The sequence below is a fragment of the Pollachius pollachius genome (assembly GCF_949987615.1).
Source record: "Pollachius pollachius genome assembly, chromosome: 14".
Lineage (NCBI taxonomy): Eukaryota > Metazoa > Chordata > Actinopteri > Gadiformes > Gadidae > Pollachius > Pollachius pollachius.
In genome coordinates, this window is record NC_136947.1 from 7,166,023 (window position 1) to 7,187,836 (window position 21,814).

General features: G+C 48.3%; 1 protein-coding gene across 8 annotated transcripts; it reads left to right on the plus strand.

Moving 5' to 3' along the window:
• The first annotated feature begins 4,530 nt into the window (after positions 1–4,530).
• gigyf2 (GRB10 interacting GYF protein 2) lies at positions 4,531–21,729 on the plus strand. Of its 8 annotated transcripts, none has more exons than XM_079750717.1 (29): positions 4,531–4,584; positions 6,425–6,476; positions 6,714–6,876; positions 6,962–7,057; positions 7,183–7,291; positions 7,508–7,616; positions 7,799–7,839; positions 7,960–7,992; positions 8,168–8,269; positions 8,573–8,823; positions 9,708–9,858; positions 10,183–10,419; positions 10,529–10,701; positions 11,570–11,720; positions 12,288–12,454; positions 12,900–12,997; positions 13,330–13,458; positions 13,604–13,752; positions 13,905–14,005; positions 14,239–14,379; positions 14,663–14,827; positions 15,344–15,691; positions 16,209–16,337; positions 16,874–17,107; positions 17,439–17,710; positions 18,002–18,159; positions 18,637–18,926; positions 19,339–19,486; positions 20,854–21,729. In XM_079750717.1, exons 2-29 carry the CDS (start codon positions 6,439–6,441, stop codon positions 20,916–20,918), a joined length of 4,248 nt encoding a protein of 1,415 aa, XP_079606843.1. In that variant the 5' UTR covers positions 4,531–4,584; positions 6,425–6,438; the 3' UTR covers positions 20,919–21,729. The 8 variants fall into 8 exon arrangements, with proteins under 8 accessions (XP_079606843.1, XP_079606845.1, XP_079606847.1 ...); XM_079750719.1 differs by having other exon boundaries at positions 19,342–19,486; XM_079750721.1 differs by having other exon boundaries at positions 14,678–14,827.
• Positions 21,730–21,814: the final 85 nt, after the last annotated feature.

The following is a 21,814-nucleotide window of genomic DNA, read 5'->3' on the forward strand; positions in this document are numbered from 1 at the left end:
CAACGCAGGCGGAGGAGAGCCTCCACCTGCCACCTCAGACGCACACAGAAGGCACACGCGGGTGGAAAAGAACGAGAGACATACACACACGCACACAAGCAGAATCCACCACCACCACGCCACCGGAGACACGACAGACTCTGTCTTACAGAAGGGCCCTCGGCTAGCGTCCACCGGCGGCTATTGTGTGACTGACCGCCCCCCTCCCCCCGCCCCAGCTCCTCCCTCTCGCCTCATAAGACTCTCACTGATGGAGGAACACTTTCTCCGGTGGCGCTTTGCATTTCTCCGCGGCTCCACACTTCTCATGCATCTTTAAAAAGGCGGCGCTCTGGTTTCCGTTGCGCAACGAGATTAAAAAGCTGGTGGCGCTGTCCTGCTCTCTTGTTCCGTCACACGCTCTCCCTCTCCCTCATGACAGCGATACATGGTGTTGTGAATCTGATCACAGTTGACTTGCCCTCGTCCCACTGTACCGGACACAGGGGGCAGAACTGTGGCGGTGGGGCACGTGGCATCATGGCCGCGCCGGCCACGACCGGTGTGGCGGTCTGGCCTACATGGTCACGACCAGTATGGTGGCCTACATGGTCACGACCAGTATGGTGGCCTACATGGTCACGACCAGTATGGTGGCCTACATGGTCATGACCAGTATGGTGGCCTACAAGGTCACGAGCGAGGTGCGCTGGCTGCATCGGGGAACGATGGATGCTCACGGATAGAGCCGGAATGGTACTCTGTGAACCTGCTGCTCTGCTTCTCTGTGACCCTGCTGTTCTGCTGGTCTGCGAACCTGCTGCTCTCTGTTAATGGACTCAACATTACGATGTTTGACTTGCTTTAATAAAACACACATGGGAGAGAGGGAGAGAGAGAGAGAGAAAGAGAGAGAGAGAGAGAGAGAGAGAGAGAGACAGAGACAGATAGAGACTGAGAAGGAAGGGAGGTTGAGAGAGATGGAGGAGCAATAGAGAGTGACTTGAGAAATGAGGAGCGAGGAGAGAGAGGGAGACGAGAGAAAAGCAGAGAAGGGGGAGATAGAGGGAAGGGAGAGAGAGGTGAGGGAGTAGGGGGGAGATGGGGATAGATTGACATAGCGAGAGGGGAGAGAGAGGGGAGAGAGAGTGATGGAGCGAGAGAGCAAATGAGGATGCAAGTGTATGAGCTAGAAAGTATGCACTACTTGTGTGATGTGTCTGTGTGAAGGGAATGTGTAATGAAAGGTTCACAGAGTCTTCAGCGGTGGGGGCTGGAGGCCATCCACAAAGGCCTGCGGTTGCCTAGGAATAGCATATCCATGGCAACAGCGGAGATACGCGGGGTTAACTCCTGGTTGTAGAGGAACATATGAAGTTAGTAGGCGACTGTAGACAGGTTGCCTTTTCAACTTGTGAACTTTGAGGATCTTTCCAAATACATCTCGGCGGGTGTGCTGGTTTCGCTCACTATCTGCAAAAACTTTTCCATTCAAACATGAACAGCAGGTGTTGATATCCCATCACCTCTACCCTCTGTGAAATAATTGACCACAAGCGAAGACTGAGAAAAGTACAGAAAATCCTAAAACAGGTTGTCAGGTTGTCAACAGGGACAACCTGACTCACTGACAGTTGTCTCTCCCCGACAATCAGGCTTCTCAACCAGCAAGACAAATACTATTGATCATATTGATCACATGAATATATAACAGCTGATAGTGTCACCTGTACATTCAATGTACATTCCCTTATTTTGACAGTGCATATTGATCGGCCCACCTCCACTATATATTTATGATATTGAATATTTGTATTCTTCATTCATGCTCTATACTCTCCCTTCATCTATAACCACCAGGATATTTATGCTGTATTCCAATTAACATTTTGGTTAGAGTTTGATTTCAATTATGTATATTTGTTGCTAGGCTAGTGACCTCAATTTGTCTACTTATTTGTTGCTTGCATGTCACAAGAAATTGCACCGTTCAGAATGACCATGTGTTAGATTGTACATATGATAGTATAGTATAACATTTTGATTTTGATACAGGCTGCTAGATCACTCCTGCATTTTAATTTTGTGTTAAAACCTTAGAATACATATATTGTTTTATGCTTCTATGAATATGTTGCTTTCCTTTAAGTTGAATATAACAATTGTAATTGCTTCAACCTTTTAAAGACGCATAGCTGAGCCATCAAAAAATGAATATTCAATAAAAAAATAGGAAATACACTGAATGATTGAATCAAACTGAATAAATATATAAATATAAAATATATATATTACACACCGTAAGTGCAAGGAAAGATCTGAAAAACATTGCCTTCTTGTGGCTCGAAATGGTAATGGTTCTTATTTTGGTATGAGAATGGGACTATATAATATCACTAAATATGAATGAACCTTTTTCATAGTAGATCATTTATCTGGGGTAAAAGACGTAATGGGAGGGTCAATTTTTTCAGATTTTGTACTGGAGAAATACATAAAAGACGATGCGTTGGCCGGGAATCGAACCCGGGTCAACTGCTTGGAAGGCAGCTATGCTCACCACTATACCACCAACGCTCACTGAACCTTCGTGAAGTAATACGTATACAGAATAATATTTGGAAATAGGACTATTGTTTGAGCAAAAATAACATTGTTGTGATTTCTCCAAAATACTTCCGTCAAATAAATGAATACATAAACAAAAACAAAGATCAATTATTGCATGGCTAATGAGAAAGCTAGTAGATATTCATGTAAATAGCCATTTCTTTGACAATATGTTACAAAGGGCTTAACAAATACCAGTATTTGTTTTATAAAAGAAATCCCTTCAAAACACTATCACCTTTGTGCTGCACTGCTGCTAAAACAGCTAAAATAACAATTTTCAACCCAATACCTAAACTTGATAATTTCTTACCTTATATCTTAACTTGACCATCTCTAACCACAAAAAAAACAACCTTAACCTGCTTATCCTCCTACCTAAACGAACCATAGCTAACCTTATAATCAAGCTTTCCTAATAACAAAAATAAGTGATGTCATATTAGTCCTCCTTCCCATGGCTTGAGACCGCCCTGGCCCTCCCCTCTGAATTCAACATTGCCTCTACAAGACCTGTCAATTATTTTTCTCACTTGTTATTCGACCATGGAATGTCATTTTTTGGAAGACGCATAGGATCTGCAGATCTCAAACAAAATTGGACAAAACACTGACCCCGACGTGATTTGAACACGCAACCTTCTGATCTGGAGTCAGACGCGCTACCGTTGCGCCACGAGGTCGGTTTGTCAATTGCAAGGGAATTGTCTTGATGAATCAATTGCTTTGGACACCGCATGGCGCTAGTAGGGCAGGTCGAGGGTCCGATACCCGTACTGGCCCCAATTGATATTTCTTTCCGAAAACCACAATGATTTTTTTCGTACAGATTGCTTATTGCCACTCTTTAGTTCTTCATTCAATTAGAAACACGTAATCCATAGCCTAGTCTACACACAGAACACATCCCCGGCAACTATTTTTGGAAAATGTACTTTTGCCACGATGGAGAGGAAAAATGAAAATAAACCAAGGACCACAAAAAGAGATGGGCTCGTCCGGGATTTGAACCCGGGACCTCTCGCACCCTAAGCGAGAATCATACCCCTAGACCAACGAGCCATGCACAACGTCCGAAAAAGGCACGTACAAATTGCTTACTTAAAAATATTCTATATATATATATATATATTGTCATAAACGCTAGGACGTTCAGGGTGATTTACATTTAAAATTATGTTAACATCATTCCATACATTTGATGTAGCAAAATTCCTCCCACCATTTTCGCGTTTTTTAATGCAAACTGACAGAACTATTTTGCCTTTGAACGAATAACAGTAATTCATATGATTAATAATGAATGCAGATTTTTTTTTCATTCATTCACATTAATGATAGAAAAGGGATAGCCACTGGATAGTCAAACATCAAATGTTCTGCCCAAATAAAAATATAAGCCTACCTCTAGTTTTGGAGTTTCTTTGTTCATTAATCTAAAACATGGTCACATCCACAGAAGTAAAAAGTCATCGGGGTTGACTTGACTTCTTGGCGCACCATGGGGGGTTGCGGATGTTGCCCGCCGCCCGCTGCCTTTCCGCAGGCCAACTTGTACGTTTCCTCTTCCATCGGTGTCTTGTCGCCTGGACAAATGTGTGCATCTGACAATTGCAAGAATTTATTTTCTTATTATTTTAAAACAAAAAATCGTCCGGATTTCATATTTGCATTGTATGTGTTTGACATCTCAATGCATAGACACACTGTGCATGTGTATCACAAGAGTCCAAAAAAAACAAAAAACGTTTTAACACAAATGATACACCCACGCAAAACCACAAGGAAAAATGGGATCACGAAAATCAACCTGAAACGTGAAATAACCAATTTGAATTAAGTTTTTCAACACCGTGAGAAAGGTAGCAGTCAGCAAATCTTTCCATGGCATACGGGCTTTATGTGTCATGTGACCCGGACTCAGCCATCTTGTGGAAAACCGAGAGAGAGCCACACAGCTTGAATACAAACCCTGTGCTGTCAGAACAAGCAGAGGTAAGATAGTGGAAGTTAATTATACTATCCGTTGCCCGTGCGGAGTTTATCTGTACAATAAAGTAAACTATATTACTGCACAGCCACTACTTTACGAATCCGGGACGTTTACGAATGTTGTTATAACACTATGCTTAACCTGGCCTTCAAGCACCGGCCTCGAGTTTCTCCGAGGCCGCGTTGCGTTGAGCGGCGTGCGGGGTGTGGTGGCCAGGAAGAGGGGTGCGGACTTCGGCTGGTCGAAGGCCGCATGTAGAAGGCTAACACTTTAGCAAGTTATGGTAACTCGTTGACTACTAAGTGCCGAGGTGGAGGATTACATCATGACATCGCGATATGCATGTTTAATCACGGCATGGCATAGCATTTGCTATAATCACCCAAATCTTTACACTTCGGTGTGTGTTTAATGACATACGGTGTTTAGGTGGGCTCAGCGTCGCATTTCTTGCTCGTTTTTCCTAGATTGGAGCTAACCTTTAGCCTAGCCTGCCTCGACTAGCACACTGAGCACTGGATCGCAAGCATGCTGCAAAGTAACTTAAATCAAATCGTTCCGTTCATTTAATACCCTCACAACCTCTTGGCTCGACCACTATTAATGGTGATAAATCGCCTTTTGTCGTGAACTAATGCCAAGTGGGTTGACATTCAATGGTTGTAACGTTACTGCATGCTACCTAAGACTATGTAACTGGTTTACTGCGAGTACCAGCTATGCTGATCTGTATATTAAATATCAGTGCATTCATTACTGCGTTGGAGTAACGTTAGGGTATACAGGTTATCCAATATTGTCCTGTTGATAGCCTTTCATCCGTTATATTTCCAGTATACCAACGTTATCCAAAGGGCTAACGCTAAGGTAGCTATTCTTGGCATAATGTATGACATGCGTTTTATGTCGTAATTAAGTCTGCTTCGTAGCCCCACATCAAGCTGACATTATCTTAGTGTTTCTGAATAGCAAGTTCCGTCATGACCTTTAGTGGCCGACGTATTGTCTCTAGAACATAAATAAAGCTGCCGCAAGTATTTCCTTATTTGGCACAGTAAAGGAAAGTGGACGTCGCAGTCGTCAAGTGTTGATCCTGACACCCAAAAGTATGCAGTTATCTAATAGTTTGGTGTGGATGTTTTGTTTGGTGAGACCAAAGTGGAAGTTTGGATTTCAGAGAGAGAATGTGCTTTAGACCGAGTCAGTGGGATGACCTGTGGGGTGTATTGGTGAGCTACACGTGGCTCTCCGACTTGACGGTCAGGACGTACGCTCACGCAAAACCAGTGTCGAGGAATGTTTCCGTCTCCCTTTGTTTGTGACAAGTAGACAGCCTGTACAATCGGCTTTGCCTTTTGCATCGTTGTGACAGTAGGAATAATACCTTGTGAGCTACACTAAAGTAAATTACCCAAATCCGAATCTTTCGGTCGTCAAATATTAAAGCTTCGTTATTTTACGTAGTACTCTGAAGTACAAACTGGGAGGAACCCGTGTAGTCAATTACAGGTGTCTCCGGCAAACCCTCCTCTTTGAGTAGGAAGCATCCAAAAATAGCATCGGAGGATTGCATTTGTATTGAAGAGGGCAGGGATCTTATGGAGTTAGCTGTAACCATATCTAAAATATCTCATTCCTTTTTTGTCATTCAATCTTACCATTTGAAATTAAATTAAGAAGTATAGGTTTTCTGTATGGATATTCTCTCTAGGTTTTTTGAAAGTCCACTACAACTATAAAACTGCTCTAGGTAAACAGGGGTTTTAGAATGTCGTGTGCAGTGAGAATTAATGTATATATGTAAACACTGATTCTATATATTTTTTTCTTGCATGTTTTTAGAACGTAAGGGAAGAATGGCTGAAACCCAGACACTTAACTTTGGACCAGAATGGTAAGTGACCATTTCAAGATTTGGATAAATGTTTTGTTATTGTTTGGATTTCTTATTTTGCTATAATAAACTAAACCTAAAATGATCAATACTATAACAAGTAAAACTGGTACTCCAAATGTTTTACGCTTTCATATTCATAAATGGCTTACAGCTTACAGAAGGCCTTCACCATGGCGTTTCCCTCCCTACTACCTTGCTTGTGTTCTGGATATGACTTCTCCTTCCTCTCCACAGGCTCCGTGCCCTGTCCGGAGGTGGTGGTGGCAGTGGAGGCGGTGGGAACAGCAATATCCTTGCATCCTCCCCACCCCTCTCGCCTGCATTGCCAAAGTATAAACTTGCAGACTACCGCTACGGGAGAGAAGAAATGTTAGCACTTTATGTAAAGGATAAAGAGGTGAGGAAAAGGAGTTGAACTAGAGAAACGTGTGCATTCCAATGGTTTAGTGCACTGATGTCATTGTTGTTGTTTTGTCTTCTAGATCCCTATAGACCTACATGATAAGGAGCTTTTGCCTATCTTACAAGAGGAACCTTTACCCCCATTGGCCCTCGTGTCCTTTACGGAGGAAGAACAGGTAAAATGTTTTTTGTTTAGCGAAGTCCTAAAGCAGGAGGTTCCCCAATGTCACATTGTAAACACATATTAACGACGTGGCCAAAGTACTTACTGACACGCCCGTCTTTCTCTTTTCCTATGCAGAGAAATTTTTCCATGTCTGTAAACAGTTCGGCTGTCCTCCGGCTGACGGGGAGAGGAGGGGGTCCGATAGTAGGAGCACCCAGGGGTCGGAGCACCTCGAGGGGTAGAGGTGAGCTCATGTTGGGGTGCTACATGGACAAACCGCATTATACCATGCGTTAGTGTGCCGTTGACCCGACATTGGAAGATATCGAGTTGGAACAACACAATTTATAAGCATAAATTAACAAATGTTTGACAGTGAACGTCCATATGCGATTTGAATCTTGTACATGTCTGTCCCTGAGTTTTTGTGTGAGTTGTTCAACGTGGGCTTGGTTGTCAGGTCGGGGTCGGGGCGATGGAGGCTTTTACCAAAGAAGTTTTGACGACGTGGAGGGAGGCTTCGGCCGTGGTGCCCGGGAGATGCACCGTTCCCAGAGCTGGGAAGAGAGGCAAGTCTTGGATTTCTGAGTGGTTCCTTCATAACCTTTCTTGAGAATTCTTTTGTGCTATAAGAAATATGTGTAGTCCCTTATTTATATCCTATCTTTCGTTGATAGTCATTTTCTCTGGTATGAATGAAGTTCACCTCATCCTAAAACCCTTTTTTATCAATTTTTATGTTCCATTTTAGGGGAGACCGAAGGTTTGAAAAGCCAGGAAGGAAAGACCCAGGTTGGTTTTTACTTTGTTTGAATAACCAGTATTCTTAATGTCGCACCATATTTTTATTATGTTTTATTAGCAGGATATATAACAATGAAAGTATTTGTTTTTCACTTGTTGACTTTGCAGAAGCCCCTCCAGCCCATTTTCCAATGAATCATAGTAAGTGTGGCCTTGCAGACATTTTCCCTTGTAGTAAGAAAGTTCTCGAACTTGAGGGTAGTTCAAATAGAAACTGGAACCCTTTTCAAGCTTGACATGTGTTGGACTACACAGTTGACCAGGGCCAGAGAGATGACACGCCCGGGTTCTAACGTCTCATCTGTGTCCCCTGCAGTCCGTGCAAACTACGAGGAGGTGGGACCCGTTCTGCCAAGGAAGCACGACTTCACGCGCTCTGAGAGTGAGAACTGGCGGTGCTCTCGCGATGATCAGAATGGTGAGGATGGTCCCTACAGCACAAGTAGGCATGGTATTGATCCCAGTAAATAACATTGTTTGGGATTGTCCAACGGGGTAGTTGGTTCTTAATGATTGATTGCTAGGAGAACCTGATCTTGGCACTACTGTCAACGTTGCACATGTTGAGGGAGCGACCGCAAAGAGAAACTGAAGGGGAGTTCGAGGGATTAGAGTGGCTCATGTTTAAAACATGAGAACTAGCTTGTTATGTTCCTGTTAAGTCCTTTCAGGTAGCCATTGTTTGAACCGTCGCGTGACTTTGGTATGACCTCCTCCCCAGACATCGCCAGGGCGGCCGCGTGGCGGGAACACCCGGATCAGCAGCAGCAGGCGCCTCCGCAGCAACAGCGGCGCCGCTTCCCGTTCGACGCCAGGGAAGACGAGCGCGGCTACCGCCGGCCGCGGTCGGGCAGCGGGAGCCTGGAGGATGAGAGGGACAGCCTGCCCGAGTGGTGCCTAGAGGACGCCGAGGAGGAGACGGGCACCTTCGACTCGTCGGGGGCCTTCCTCTCACTCAAGGTGGGGACTCGGGTACGCTTGACTCTAACCCTAACCCGGTCCCACGCGTCAGGGTGTCGAGTAGTCGACACCGGCGCCATGTTCTGGATGAGATCATGGCCAAGATCAGATAGGAACATGGCTAACCTTAAAGTAGAAACCGTCAATATGCATTTGGACTGATTAACACTTGGCAGTTAAAAGATTTTAAAAAAAACGATATCCCCCGATATCCTCACCTTCTGTTTTTGATTTGCTGCGGTAGCACATGTAAATATAAAGGACTTTACCTAAATATTTGAATATTTGGGACGATCCTACATTTGCTTGGTATTCAAACATAACAACACTTTCAAACCCTTTCCGGAATCTCTGTTCATTTTAAAAGAGGGGTGTTGTCAACGGGAACAGACAAAATTTACAAAAATGCTTCTGGACCCTATTGGATAGAGCAGAGGTTGTTTATGTAAAAGCGAAACCGGTTCTCCCATTGGGTGCTTCTCTGCTCTGTCATCAGCTTTAACCCGCCCAATATTATATAAACGGTTGTCATTGGCCCTACCCAGGCCTGCTTGAAATCTGAGTGGACGGGAGGGGGATTAGTAAATGAAACAGAGATTTCAAGTTTTGCTGTCACTGGCTGCATTTTAAACTAACTCCTGTGAGCCTGTTACATGCTAAGCGTTACCACATGCTTTCATAGCTGGTATCATTAGTTGTTTTAGTTATTGACGCTTGGGGAAAATGCTCACACAGGCTTCACGTAACCAACCAATTTTGAAATCGTTTGATTTTAACAGATTAGGTATTAAAAAAAATGTTGGATCGTATTCGTATCCATTGTTTCACAGAGGCTTTACTTCGGTCTTTGCCTTCTTGGTTCAGAGGCTTTACTTCCGGTCTGCTTGTGTTGTCAGAAAGCCTCCAAGGAGCCCATCCTGGAGGAAGCGGAGCTGGACTTCAAGCCCCTGGAGGAGTGTGACGAGGGTCTTGAGGAAGAGGACAGTCAGCCGCCAGAGACCAAAGAAACACAAAATGGGGCCAAAAGAGAGGCGGACAGGAAAGAAGGTCAGATCCATGGTCTCTACCCCCAGTTATTAAGTTTTTAGAAATGATTACCAACAGGTCAACCTCTACGATCAAGAGGCAAATTGGTTCTGTAGTGGAGTCATTTTGGTGTAATTGTTTTTAAGCCTTATTCTGTTTCCCTGGAGGCATTCAAATCCCATTCGGCAATGCACACCCACAGGCATTTTCTGCCTCCTCACACATTGTTCTGTAACTTTCCTCAAACTCTCATTTTGGTGTGACCCCACCCCCTCCCTGCCTGCCACTCAACTGCCCTCTAACCAAGCACAACTTTTCTTCTCCCGGCTGTGGCTTTCCTTTCAGAGCGGGCCAGGCTGGCGGAGGAGCCTCCGGTTTCTGCTCCCCAGGGGCCCGGCCAGGCCCCCGTCCCCAGCCAGCCGGGCCGGGCCGAGGAGACGGAGAGAGGTGCGGCACGGGTTGGCGAGAGGCGATCTCCTCCGGGCCCGCGACAGGAGCCCAGCAAAGCCCCCCTGCATGTCCCCCTGTCCAACAGCATGCTGGACCCCCGACCCATGTCCCACATCGCCACCACCCTCGCAGGTGGGTTCGGGTTCCCTTCACCTCCGCTGTGTGACTTTAGTCTTTTGTCTTGGTCGTGTCCCATTTCCCTACCAAATAAATAACCGTTACCCCGACCTGTGCTTTGTAGCGGACGTCTCCATCCCCTCGCCCTCTGTCCAGCGGAGGCACCCCAAGCCCATGGAGGTTCCCATGGCAATGGCCAATCCCCTGCCCTTTGCCAGCATGATGGCGGCCATCGGCCGGCCCATCATCGTGCCTCACGACGTCGACGAAGACGAGGGACTCAAGCACTTCGAGCAGGTGAGCTGGCTGGCAATCTGTGATTGCAGTATGGATGGGCATCGTTAGGATTTTAACGATGCTACTTATCGTTACTGGTTATCGATCCAGTAGTTTAATGGTACTCTTATCGGTTCTTTTAGAAGAATATATACTAAATTAAGAACAAGATTTTTTTTTTTCTCATAAGATGCTCACTTTCTTCAGTTACAATAGCTGAACAATAGCTGCTCTGAATAAATATCTATTATAGACTCTGTAATGTTGTGAATATGAAAGTATATAGATCAATAAAGAAACCATTAACAGATCAATTAAAGACGGTGGCATAGAACAACAGGAACTGGGTATGCATGCAGCTCGGCCTCAAAAAGGTATCAAGTGTTTTTTTAACACTTTGTCTGAAGGAAGATCAACGTATCTTCCTTTTTTGTCCTGTTCTGGCGATTGGTCATCCAGAACAGTGTTTTTTCTTTGCATGCTCTTGAACAGCGCTATCAAGCTATAACAGCGTGCTCTGATTTCAGTGAAACTCTGCCCAATGTACAAACAACCTTTTTATGCTCTTGCATGCTCTTGAACAGCGCTAGCAAGCTATAACGGCGTGCTCTGATTTCATCTGAACTTTGCCCAATGTACAAACCACCGCTTTAGTTTCATGATCATTAAAGTAGGCTACTAAATCATGGGTCTTCACTGGAGCTCCGCTGGGTCGTATTTCCAAGGAGAAAGCTGCCACACAGCCACAATATAACTTCCAGAAACCTTTTAGCCATGAACAGCCATTCTATTCAAATCAAATCGTCTGACGTGCGTTCTTTCTACCACACATTGTGCGATGCAGAAGTTGAGTGTTTTAATGACCTGATAACAATTTGTCATCATCCAGGAAGCTGAAAAAATGGTGGCCTATCTACAGGAAGGAGGTGTGGATGAGGAGAGGCTGGCGGCTAAGGAGAAGGCCAAGCACCCCGGCTTCCCCCTCACTCACGAGGCCGCCCTCAAATGGTTCTACAAGGACCCCCAGGGGGAGATGCAAGGTAAGAGACCACGAAGGCCCGGGGTCAGGGAGCTAATAATGGGAATAAAACATTTTAGTGCCAAGGCACCGTAATCCCATGATGACCAGAGATTACATGGTTTGTTGATTGGTTTGTTGGACCAGTTTCGGAAACGGAGGTCAAATCTGGGTGGACGGGACCTGTCACTTTATTTTGTTTCATGTCTGTTTCAATCAATCATGTTGCTCAAGGCTGCGACCTGTAGGCCCGTAATCGTCTAACGTTGAACACAAACTTGACATCCGCTTGTAAACTAAAGCTAAAACAGCCTGTCTGGAGAACACCTTAGAAAAGTGTCTGGAAAGGTTTCAAATCAGCACTATGTAAAAAGTTTGACTATAACCGTAAGACAGCTGGATCCGAGATCAAAACAGTTCAGGCTCAATAAAGGAATAGTACGCCTTTACCTTCTTCTTTTTTGTGCCATGCAACATCAGCCATGGATAATTTGTATTTCTAACGCAGTGCACCGCATTCGATCCGTATGTGTAACCCCGTTCCTCTCTCTCTCCCCCCCCCTGCCCTCCGTCCATCGGTCTCCCCCAGGTCCGTTCAGTAACCACGAGATGACAGAGTGGTTCCAGGCGGGCTACTTCACCATGAGCCTGCTGGTGAAGAGGGGGTGCGACGACGTCTTCCAGCCCCTGGGGGAGATCATGAAGATGTGGGGCCGGGTGCCCTTCGCCTCGGGCGCGGCTCCACCGCCTCTACAGGTGACTGGCCCTGCCGCGCCGTGCCGTCGCTCGTCCATCATCTGCTTGTCTCATAATGAGCCAATCTTTACCTTTTTTGTGTGCGGATACGTTAGCCAGCTTTGCTGCAGTACTAGCAATGGCCACTAGTGGGCGTAAAGCGCCGGGTAAATTACACATAGGTTACACTTTGGATGTTCCGGAGCTGTTGGAACTATTTCTCTGTGGTTCGGACTAGGGATTTGAGTTGATTTCTGTCGAGGGATTAGCCGTTTCAACTGTTTAGGGAAATGTTTAGGTCAATCTAAAAGGACGTTTTAAAGGTATATAGGTGGTGTAAGCTTTTTTTGTCTGGACTGCACAAAGTAAAAATATCAGCAGTCGGCATCTCTTGACCACGGTAAATCCATCACCAGTGAACTTTTGTACAGCTTGTTAACTCGGTGTTGTTTGTGCTTTTGCGAAGCAGGCAGACGGGGACCAGGAGAGGCTAAAGAGACACCAGGAGCTCACAGCGCTGAACCTCTATCAGCTGCAACAGCTACAGTATCAGTACCTCATCAGGTACCTATTCAACCGCTGAATCATTATGCCTAATCATCACACTACCTGTAAATTACAACTGTAATATTCATGGCGGTTAAGCGTTGCCTATCATTTGGCATAGCTCGACAATATTCCCATTTGACAGTTTAGAACACAATTGATTTGGCTTCGCTCTTGGTAATGTGCCAGCCGAATCTTTGCAAAGTAGACGCAGTGAAAGTCGTCATCCCTTCATGGCCTGGGTCCACCGTGATCCCTTTCCTTGTCAAGGGAACCCCCTATTCCGCTGACAGTCGTTGGGCTTTAAACGTGGTGTTCCTTGACAGTCCCCTGTTGCTGTGCCCATCCAGGAAGCAGTATGCCCAGGCTCTTGCCCAGCAGAAGGCTGCAGCCCTCAGCTCCGCCCCTATTCAGCAGCAGCAGCAACAGCAGCAGCAGATCAACGTCCTGCTACAGCAATACCAGGCCCTCAAGTTAAGGTGGGATAAACTGCACTGTATACACAAGGACACACATGTAACGGCGTGTGTTGCAGTCTTTTACTTGCTGGCAATGCTTGCATGTGTTTTTTGTTGTTGTAGCTGTCGGTTACTGATTTGGCTTTATTGTTGTTTTTTTGCATAGAGCGTCTGAAAGCCTCCTACCTCCTGTCACCCGGTCTATGTCGATACCGGTGTCGGTACCGGAAACGTTACCGGGGTCCGTTTGGGAGATGCAGAACCCCTCGTCTCAGGCCTCGTGCACACCCAACCTCCAACAGAACGTACCGAGCTGTGAGTCACCTCGAGCAATCTCTGGGGCCTGGGAAACGTGAGGGGACTGTGTGAGATCGTATTCGCTCTCGCTCAGTCGTAGGCACAGGGTTGAAGTGTTAGCGGATGCGGTGACCATCTGATGTATCAAACCCTCCGTGTTGCCCCTGCAGCGTGGGACGGCAGCAGTGTATGGGACTTACCAATCGACTCCATGGCACAGGCTCCCACCATCGAACAGATGCAGCAGATAGAGAAGGCCAAGGCTGCCAAGGTTAGTGCTTTGTGTGTGTTCCCGTGTTCCTCATTGGCTCTTCCCTAGAAGTCTTTTTTTTTTTTTTTTTAATCTTTTGTTAATACAAGGTTATTTCATTCAAATCCAACACCTTGTCGTCACAAAAAACGCTGTGTTGTGATTATGGTTGCCATTAACGTGCATGACTCTATCCTAATGGTTAGCCATAGCTATAAAGACGTACCGACCCCCGTCTTCTTCTGCCCGGTCAGTCGGAGCTGGAGAGGCGCGAGGCAGAGCACAGGGCCAAACGGGAGGAGGAGGACAGGAAGCGGGTAGAGGAGGCCATGAGGGCCCGCCAGCAAGCGGAGCGCAACCGTCTTGAGGAAGAGGAGCGGGTTCGACACAAACAGGTGAGGCCGGGCCCCGCTTCCTCCCCCTGTAGCGCGGCGGGGCTAGACTGACGCTTCCTGGCGCAGCGCTAACCGCGACCGAGCCGGGGTCGGGTTGGCTCTACCTCAGGAGGTAGAGCGGCTTTCGTTAGTAACCGGGAGGTTGATAGTTCGAATCCCGGGCCCCTCCGAGAGCGCGTGGTGAGGTGTCCCTGAGCGAGGCCCCTAACCCTCACCGCTGCCTGACGGGCCTCGGATGAAGGCGTCTTTAACGGAATGCAGAGCCGAGAGCTAACCAGCACAGTGTGTGGTCCTCCAGGAGGAGGTGCTACGGAGGCAGCGGGAGGAGGCCCAGCACAGACAGGAGGAGGAGGAGCGGCAGGCCCAGGAGGAGGCGCTGCGCAGGGGGGAGGAGCGGCGACGGGAGGACGAGGAGCGGAAGCAGCGGGACGAGCTCCTCCGCAAACAGGTGAGCGCCGGAGAGCTCTGCCCGGGCTTCGGTCCTTCGGCACCAGTGGTGTCTCACCGGGGTCGCCGACCAGTACCGGGCCATAGAGATTTAGAAGCGACAACTGTAAGAAAATACATTTTATATAAGATATGCGTATTGCAAACGCGCACCTGATGTGCTGTGTAAACATCTGCTTGATGTTTACACAGCACATCACAGTCGTGTTGTTGGACTATCTGGTTGTGGCATCTGTGTTCAGCGGCTTCAACACAACTGGCTGCTTGTTATTGGGATACTGTCTGATAACGGTGTCCTGGTCGTGGCTTTAGCGAAGGTTGGAAAGGTTGAGGACCCCTGACCTGACGTAGGGGGTCCGAATAGCTTGGCACCTGGGGTCTTGGCCTCCCGACCACTAGGTTCTGGGCCTGATCATGACCCCCATCCCCAATCACCTTCTTAATGATAGTTTTTGAATCATCGCAAGCGGCTGTCCGCCAAAAAGTGATGCCTTTTAAATCGTCTCCACCTGACCAGGAGGAGGAGAAGCGGAAACGCGAGGAGCTGGAGGCCCTGCTCCGGCACGAGGAGGAGAAGCGCGCCGAAGAGGAGGAGGCGGCGGCGGCCGGCCTGGTGCGGCTGCAGCAGCAGCAGCAGCAGCAGCAGGAGGAGCTGAAGAAAAGGGAGCAGGAGGCGCAGCGGCAGCAGGAGGCGCAGCGGCAGCAGGAGGCGCTGAAGCAGCAGGAGGCGCTGAAGCAGCAGGAGGCGCTGAAGCAGCAGGAGGCGGTCAGGCAGCAGGAGCTGCTGAGGCAGCGGCAGCAGCAGCAGGAGGCGCTGCGGCGGCTGCAGCAGCAGCAGCAGCAGCAGCAGCTGGCTCATATGAAGGTGCGCCCCCCCCCCACCCCCGCTCCACTCCTCTGGGCTTGTCTTGTGGACCCTCCCACCTTCAAGTGTAGCTGAAAACGCCTGCCCATATTAGGTGTCGATGTACGCACTTGACGTGCACACTTATTGTATGTTGTACGTCCTTGCACTTAATGGATAGTGTTCGGTATTGTGTAGCATCTTATCCTGGCTATCTTTGTTGTAAAAGGGGTTAACCTAACAATTGTCAGTGCTTGGCACTTGGTTCTCTGCACATCCTTACTGTACCGAGAGCAATATATGGTTGTTGCTCTTTCTTTTGTCAAATGTACTTATTTTAACTTTGGATGAAAAGCGTCTGCTAAATGCCCTCAGTGTAAATGTGTAACTTTGTCGAATGAAGTTTAAGAAAGATGACGTGTCTCGGAAGAGGTTCCCCCGAGCTCCATCTGCCTTGATAAAGAGTATGGAGTGTGAGAGAAACGCTGTGTGCTGCTTGCACCTAACCCACTCACACTGTGCTGCATCCCTTCCCCAGCTTCCCTCCTCCTCAAAGTGGGGTCAGCAGTCCACCGCCAGCACAGCCGTCAGCCAGAGCCAGAGCGCCCAGTCGCTCTCCGAGATCCAGAAGCTGGAGGAGGAGCGTGAGAAGCTGTCCAGGGAGGAGGTTGGTACCAGTCACCATCCAAACAACCATTGTTTCTCCATCTCGCCGGGAGATGGTTATGAGTAACGCCGCCTCACTCCTCGTCGTTTGGCGGTAACCTAATTGGTGCCGCTGAATCACAGTACTATCAGGCATGACACGGTGGATTCGCCCGGAGTACGATGCGTTGCCCGACACGAAAGAACACCCCCGCGAGATGATGGTGCACATTTAAGTGTAGGGAGCTCCGAATGGACTTTCTCTCAGCTGTATCGTTCACCTACTCTCTAAACAGTTTATTACTCATTTAAGCCTAGTCGAGGTTACTTTCTGACAAAGCTTAAAAACAATGTGATCTACTGATAATATGATCAGCCTCCACCGCAGCCCCCTCAAGTCCGGGGTCAACAAACTGTTAGCTAGCCAGTTTTTTTCGGATCCTTCCATCCTTCCATCGAATCGCATCCATTGAGTTTTCCCCTGAAGCGACCTGCAGAAGCAGCCCCTGACCCCTCCAATCAGAACCTGATCCCTTGCCTCTCCCTCCTCCCCTTCAGCAGCGGCGCCAGCAGCAGGAGCTCCAGAAGCTCCAGCAGCAGCAGGCCCTGCAGCAGGCGCAGCAGCCCCAGGCGAAGGCCTCCAGCTGGGGCAGCGTGTCCAAGCCGCCCACCGGCACCAAGTCCCTGCTGGAGATCCAGCGGGAGGAGGCGCAGCAGATGAAGCAGCGCAAGGACCACCAGCCGCAGTCTCACCCCACCATCACGCAGCCCAGCCGGGCCCAGAACAGAGCTGTACGTGCGCCTCCACCCCGCTGTCTCCCTTCTATCCCCCCGCTCGCTGCTCCTAGCCCGGCTTTGTCCCAGTGGAGCCGCTCCCTCCCTCGGAGTCCATTGGGATTTGTTTGTGTAACGCTGAAAGCCCTAATGGATAAAGTGCCGCCGTTTTTAATGCGCTGTGTCAGATCATCTGTTCCCAATAGTTTTGTTTCTGATGAAATAGAACGTAACTCAATGCTTTCGGTAACATTTTGTGTAAGTGGAAGGATGCGTTCTGTGGGCATGTTTTCGTTTGAAACACGTCCCTCGGGTTGAGCTGACCGCTGGGTGTTCCCTCTCCTCACAGCCCTCGCTGAGCTCCTCCGTGTGGGCCGCCGTCAGCCCGGGCTCCGGGGCCAACTGGGGCTCTGACCCCAGCAGCATCTGGGGCGACGCCCAGAACGCCAACATGGGCTTCTGGGACGAGGCGGTGAAGGAGGTCCAGCACGGCCCCCAGCTTCCACAGCCTCCCCCGCCGCAGCTGCCGCCCCCCCAGAGCCAGCAGCCGCCCCCCCAGAGCCAGCAGCAAACCAAGAAGGGCAACACTCCCAAGAACAACAAGGGCAACGCCAACCTCAGGTACCGCGGCTAGCGTGTGTGTGTGTGTGTGTGTGTGTGTGTGTGTGTGTGTGTGTCCGTCCCCATCACATCAGGAAGTAATTGAGAAAACGAAAAGGGAACCATAATCACGAGCCATAGCCATATTTTCGCTGCTCCGTTCTCTCCACCGTCATCTTCATTCAGTTAGACGTTTCTCACTTCCCTTCTTTGAATGAACCGCTTCCGAACTTAAACCACCACATGAAAAGGTTCTTTCACTAAAGGCTCTCGTCCCGCGTGTCTGTCTTCTCCGTCTGTCTCCCCACACAGCAACTCAGTGAGCAGCAGCCGGGCCAACAAGAAGGCGGCGGAGGAGGAGGAGAAGCTCCTGAAGCTGTTCCAGACGGTCAACAAGAGCCAGCAGGACGGCTTCACGCAGTGGTGCGAGCAGAGTCTGCACACGCTCAACACGGCCAACAACCTCGACGGTGAGCGCAGGGGGGGGGGTCTTTTGGTGGGAGCTGTTTTTGTTTCACTTGAGAGCGTTGATGTTTTCGAAACGTGTGGGGATACAGCGCTGCTCGGCGAAAGAACTTCAAAATGGCGGTTGTGTTTTGAGAGTTTCGTGCAGAATTGCCTCTACTGTTAAATTTGCCGTTTGTGTGTTCTCCCAGCGGCAGCCTCTAGTGGCTTAAGTTGGAGCTACAGTGGTAGCTGTCTCATTTTAAGGTCTGATATTTGCAAGTGTTGGATCAGAACAAAACTTCAAAAATATAAAAAATGTCCCTTTTTTTTTTTTTATTCTTGAGAAACATTCTAGTTCAAATATTTTCTCCTAATGGCTTTAGTAGAAAAGTGAGAGTGCAGGGCTAAGTTAGAGTGTAAGAGGAACCTTGTTCGCAGTGTTACCCCAGCTTTTTCCCGAAACACCCCAGCCAACCTTTCCCCTCCTCTCCCTCCACCAGTCCCCACGTTCGCGTCCTTCTTGAAGGAGGTGGACTCCACGTACGAGGTGCACGACTACGTGCGGGCCTACCTGGGCGACACCCTCGAGGCCAAGGAGTTTGCCAAGCAGTTCCTGGAGCGCCGGGCCAAACAGAACAGCAACCAAGCGCAGCAGCAGCAGCAGCAGCAGCAGCAGCAGCAGCAGCAGCAGCCGGCCCGGAACCAGCAGAAGCAGGCGGCGCAGAACCAGCAGCAGGGCCTCAAGCAGCAGCAGCAGCAGGCCCGCGAGGCCAAGGAGTCGCAGAAGAAGGTGACCATTATTTGATTGATATGCATATTTGTTTTTTCTTTTCTTTTCTTACTTCCCAACGTTGCCAGGGTAGGTTAGTTGTGTTTATGATGTGGGTGCGACGCATTGGAAGTCAATACAGATGTCTCAGCGTCAATGAGGCAAAATGACTAGGAACGAAGAATGTAACCTTTCTGTTCTAATACGTGGATTAAACATGTTTATTGTAATTTGTAATTCGATTATAATATTTCTTTTTTTCTTCGAGGGGACTAATCCACGAAGGAATGTTGTCGTTCTTCTTTTAATCGTCAACAATTTATTTGTCTTACTTTGCCGCTCTGACATACATTGCTCGACATCCCACCGCCAGGCTAAGTCAGGACACCAGTATGCATGTGTCCGTCCCCTCACCCTGGCTCTGGCACCCCAGCAGGTGGAGTCTCTGTGGGGCGGGACAGACTCCTCCTCGCCATACCAGTCCAACCACACCAGTGCCCACCAGCCGCGCTTCGAGACCGTCACCTCAGGGAAGAAGAAGAAAAAGCAGAAGATGGTCCGTGCCGACCCCAGCCTCCTAGGTGAGCCCCCGCAGACCGCCCCCCACCGGGCCTCGGGGCCCCCGTAGCGTACACCTGGGCTGGGGCCGCTAACCCGCTGAGGGGCCTGGATGTGTTGGCCCTGACCAACGCGAAGGAGTACAGTGCTCCACAAATCTTAAAATCGAATCACAGTATAGCACTGCAAAGTGAGAACCAATGCTTTGAGATTGATTTGAGATAATATTTGTATGGCGCAGGTTACACAACAGAAGTATCCTGATTTTAAAAGGATTCAGATACTCCTTCACACGATGGGACGCAAGCACTCACAGCCAGGGTTGCTCGATTATGGGGAAAAAATCATAATCATGATTATTCCAAAAAGAAAATTGAGTTTGAAAACATGATTTATTTATTCAGAAGTTCTCTCCAAAATAAATACTTTGTAACCGAGAACTTAGCCAATTCCCCTTAAAAACATACACAAATTGCAAAGAATTGATTAATTGCACAGGTGTCGTGCCTGTTTACGCGTAGGGGTTATTTCCGAAAGTGGTTTCAGGTAGACAACAGTCATGTTCTCCATCGTCTCCGGGAAGGGGTTCTTGAGACATGGTGACCAAGTCACCACCATGCCAATCAGGTTAAGAATCAGAACCTTGCCTTGGTTTTTGGACTTGAAACCCGCTTGTATCATTAGGGTTGAAGACCAGTGTCTTACGTCTTAACCACACATCCTTCCGCTGAGGATTTGTTTCTTGACAAGTGTCTAGATGTGATTTATTGTGCATCCTGTCCCGGTGGCTTTGACACTTGTTTCCACATCCTTTATCTTCTAAATCGAGAATATCTAGACTAAATAGAGATAAATCAGTTTTATCCATTTTGAACTGAGTTTTGTCACGGTAGAAGGAGATTATAATGGATGAAATGTCAATGTGTAAATTAAAGGGTATGTTTTTAAAGTAAGAATGAAGACAACAGGAGATATGGCTATAAACACAATCTGTGGTGCCCAAAGTGGTAGCACTGAGAAGTAGTCTGGCTATTGCAGCTAGCCAGACCAAACTCAATCTACGATTGAGTTTGGTCTGGGGTAGCTGCTGTCACTTTCTTCAGCACAAGAGGCGTGATCAACGGGCCTAGTTCAACTGACTCTGTACGCGATTGGCTGCTTGTCGTCACTTCCCTGTCATTGTGTTAAATCAGCCAATAGCGCGCAAAGGGGAAAAGCCAGCTTGGTGATTGGCTCCCGCCAAAACGTATCGGAAGCAGAAAGAAATGTTGCTCTTCTCCAGACCCTTGTGCAGGGCAAACTAAAATCGCCGGTAGAATGGGCAGGGCTACCCAGTCTAACTGAGAAGCATAACCTTCACCATCCTGGTCTTCTTGTGTCCCCGCCTCAGGTTTCTCCGTGAACGCTGCGTCAGAGAGACTGAACATGGGCGAGATTGAGACTGTGGACGAGTAACGTCCTGCTGCCAACCGACCCCCCGGACTGTTTGTGTTTTGAGCAGCAAACCGTTTTACAACCCCTCCCCCCCCACAAAGTACTCCAACCATTTTCTGCCCCCTCTTCTCCCCCCGCGCGTTTCCCAAACCAGCGTTCTCCGACGGGGGGTCCCAGGAAGTGACCTGAAGGACAGGAAGTGCCCTAAAGGACCCAAGATTCAAACTAGAAGATCCACGCTAACAAGACTCCACAAAGGAACTCCGAAGAACGAGGGAGTTGGGATTTCTCTCGTCTGCTGTTGATGCCCCCCTCCCCCCCTCACCTGCCTAGCCCCGCCCCTAACCTGATTCTTCGTTGCACGGCGCCCAACCCATTCCCTCTTCTCCCCCCCCCCCCCCGAGTCTGTTTGTCTTTGTTGAGATTTTGTTCCCTACTGCGGACGTGTGGATAAAGCGTCGCCCCGTGGAGAGGGGGAGGGGTCGATTGGTGTGCTTAAACCCATTCTATCCATTCATTTTTGTTTTGTTTATTTATTGAAACCCCCCCTCCCCCATCCACCCCCTCCCTCGTTCCCTACAGCTGAAGCCCCGCCCCCCTGCGCCGGGCGCCTCAGTACAGGACCGGAGGGGCGGGGCCCCGCGGCATGTCCTGTTTTAAGGACATGCTTTGAAAGTTTCCAAGTAGTTATCTATTTCTTGTATATTACTAGGCTGTTTAAAATGATAAACTTTCAATTCTGCATCTGTATTATAATATATCGAAAGGATGGAGCGCGGGAGTCATTTTTTTTTATTACGGTATGAAATAAACAGACTCTTAATGCGGGCTGTCCACTCCCCTCTTGTCTAACGTGTTTGGGGATGGGGGGGGAAGGCTGGGATTCAACTCTGGTTTTCTATGCAATGCTGGGATTA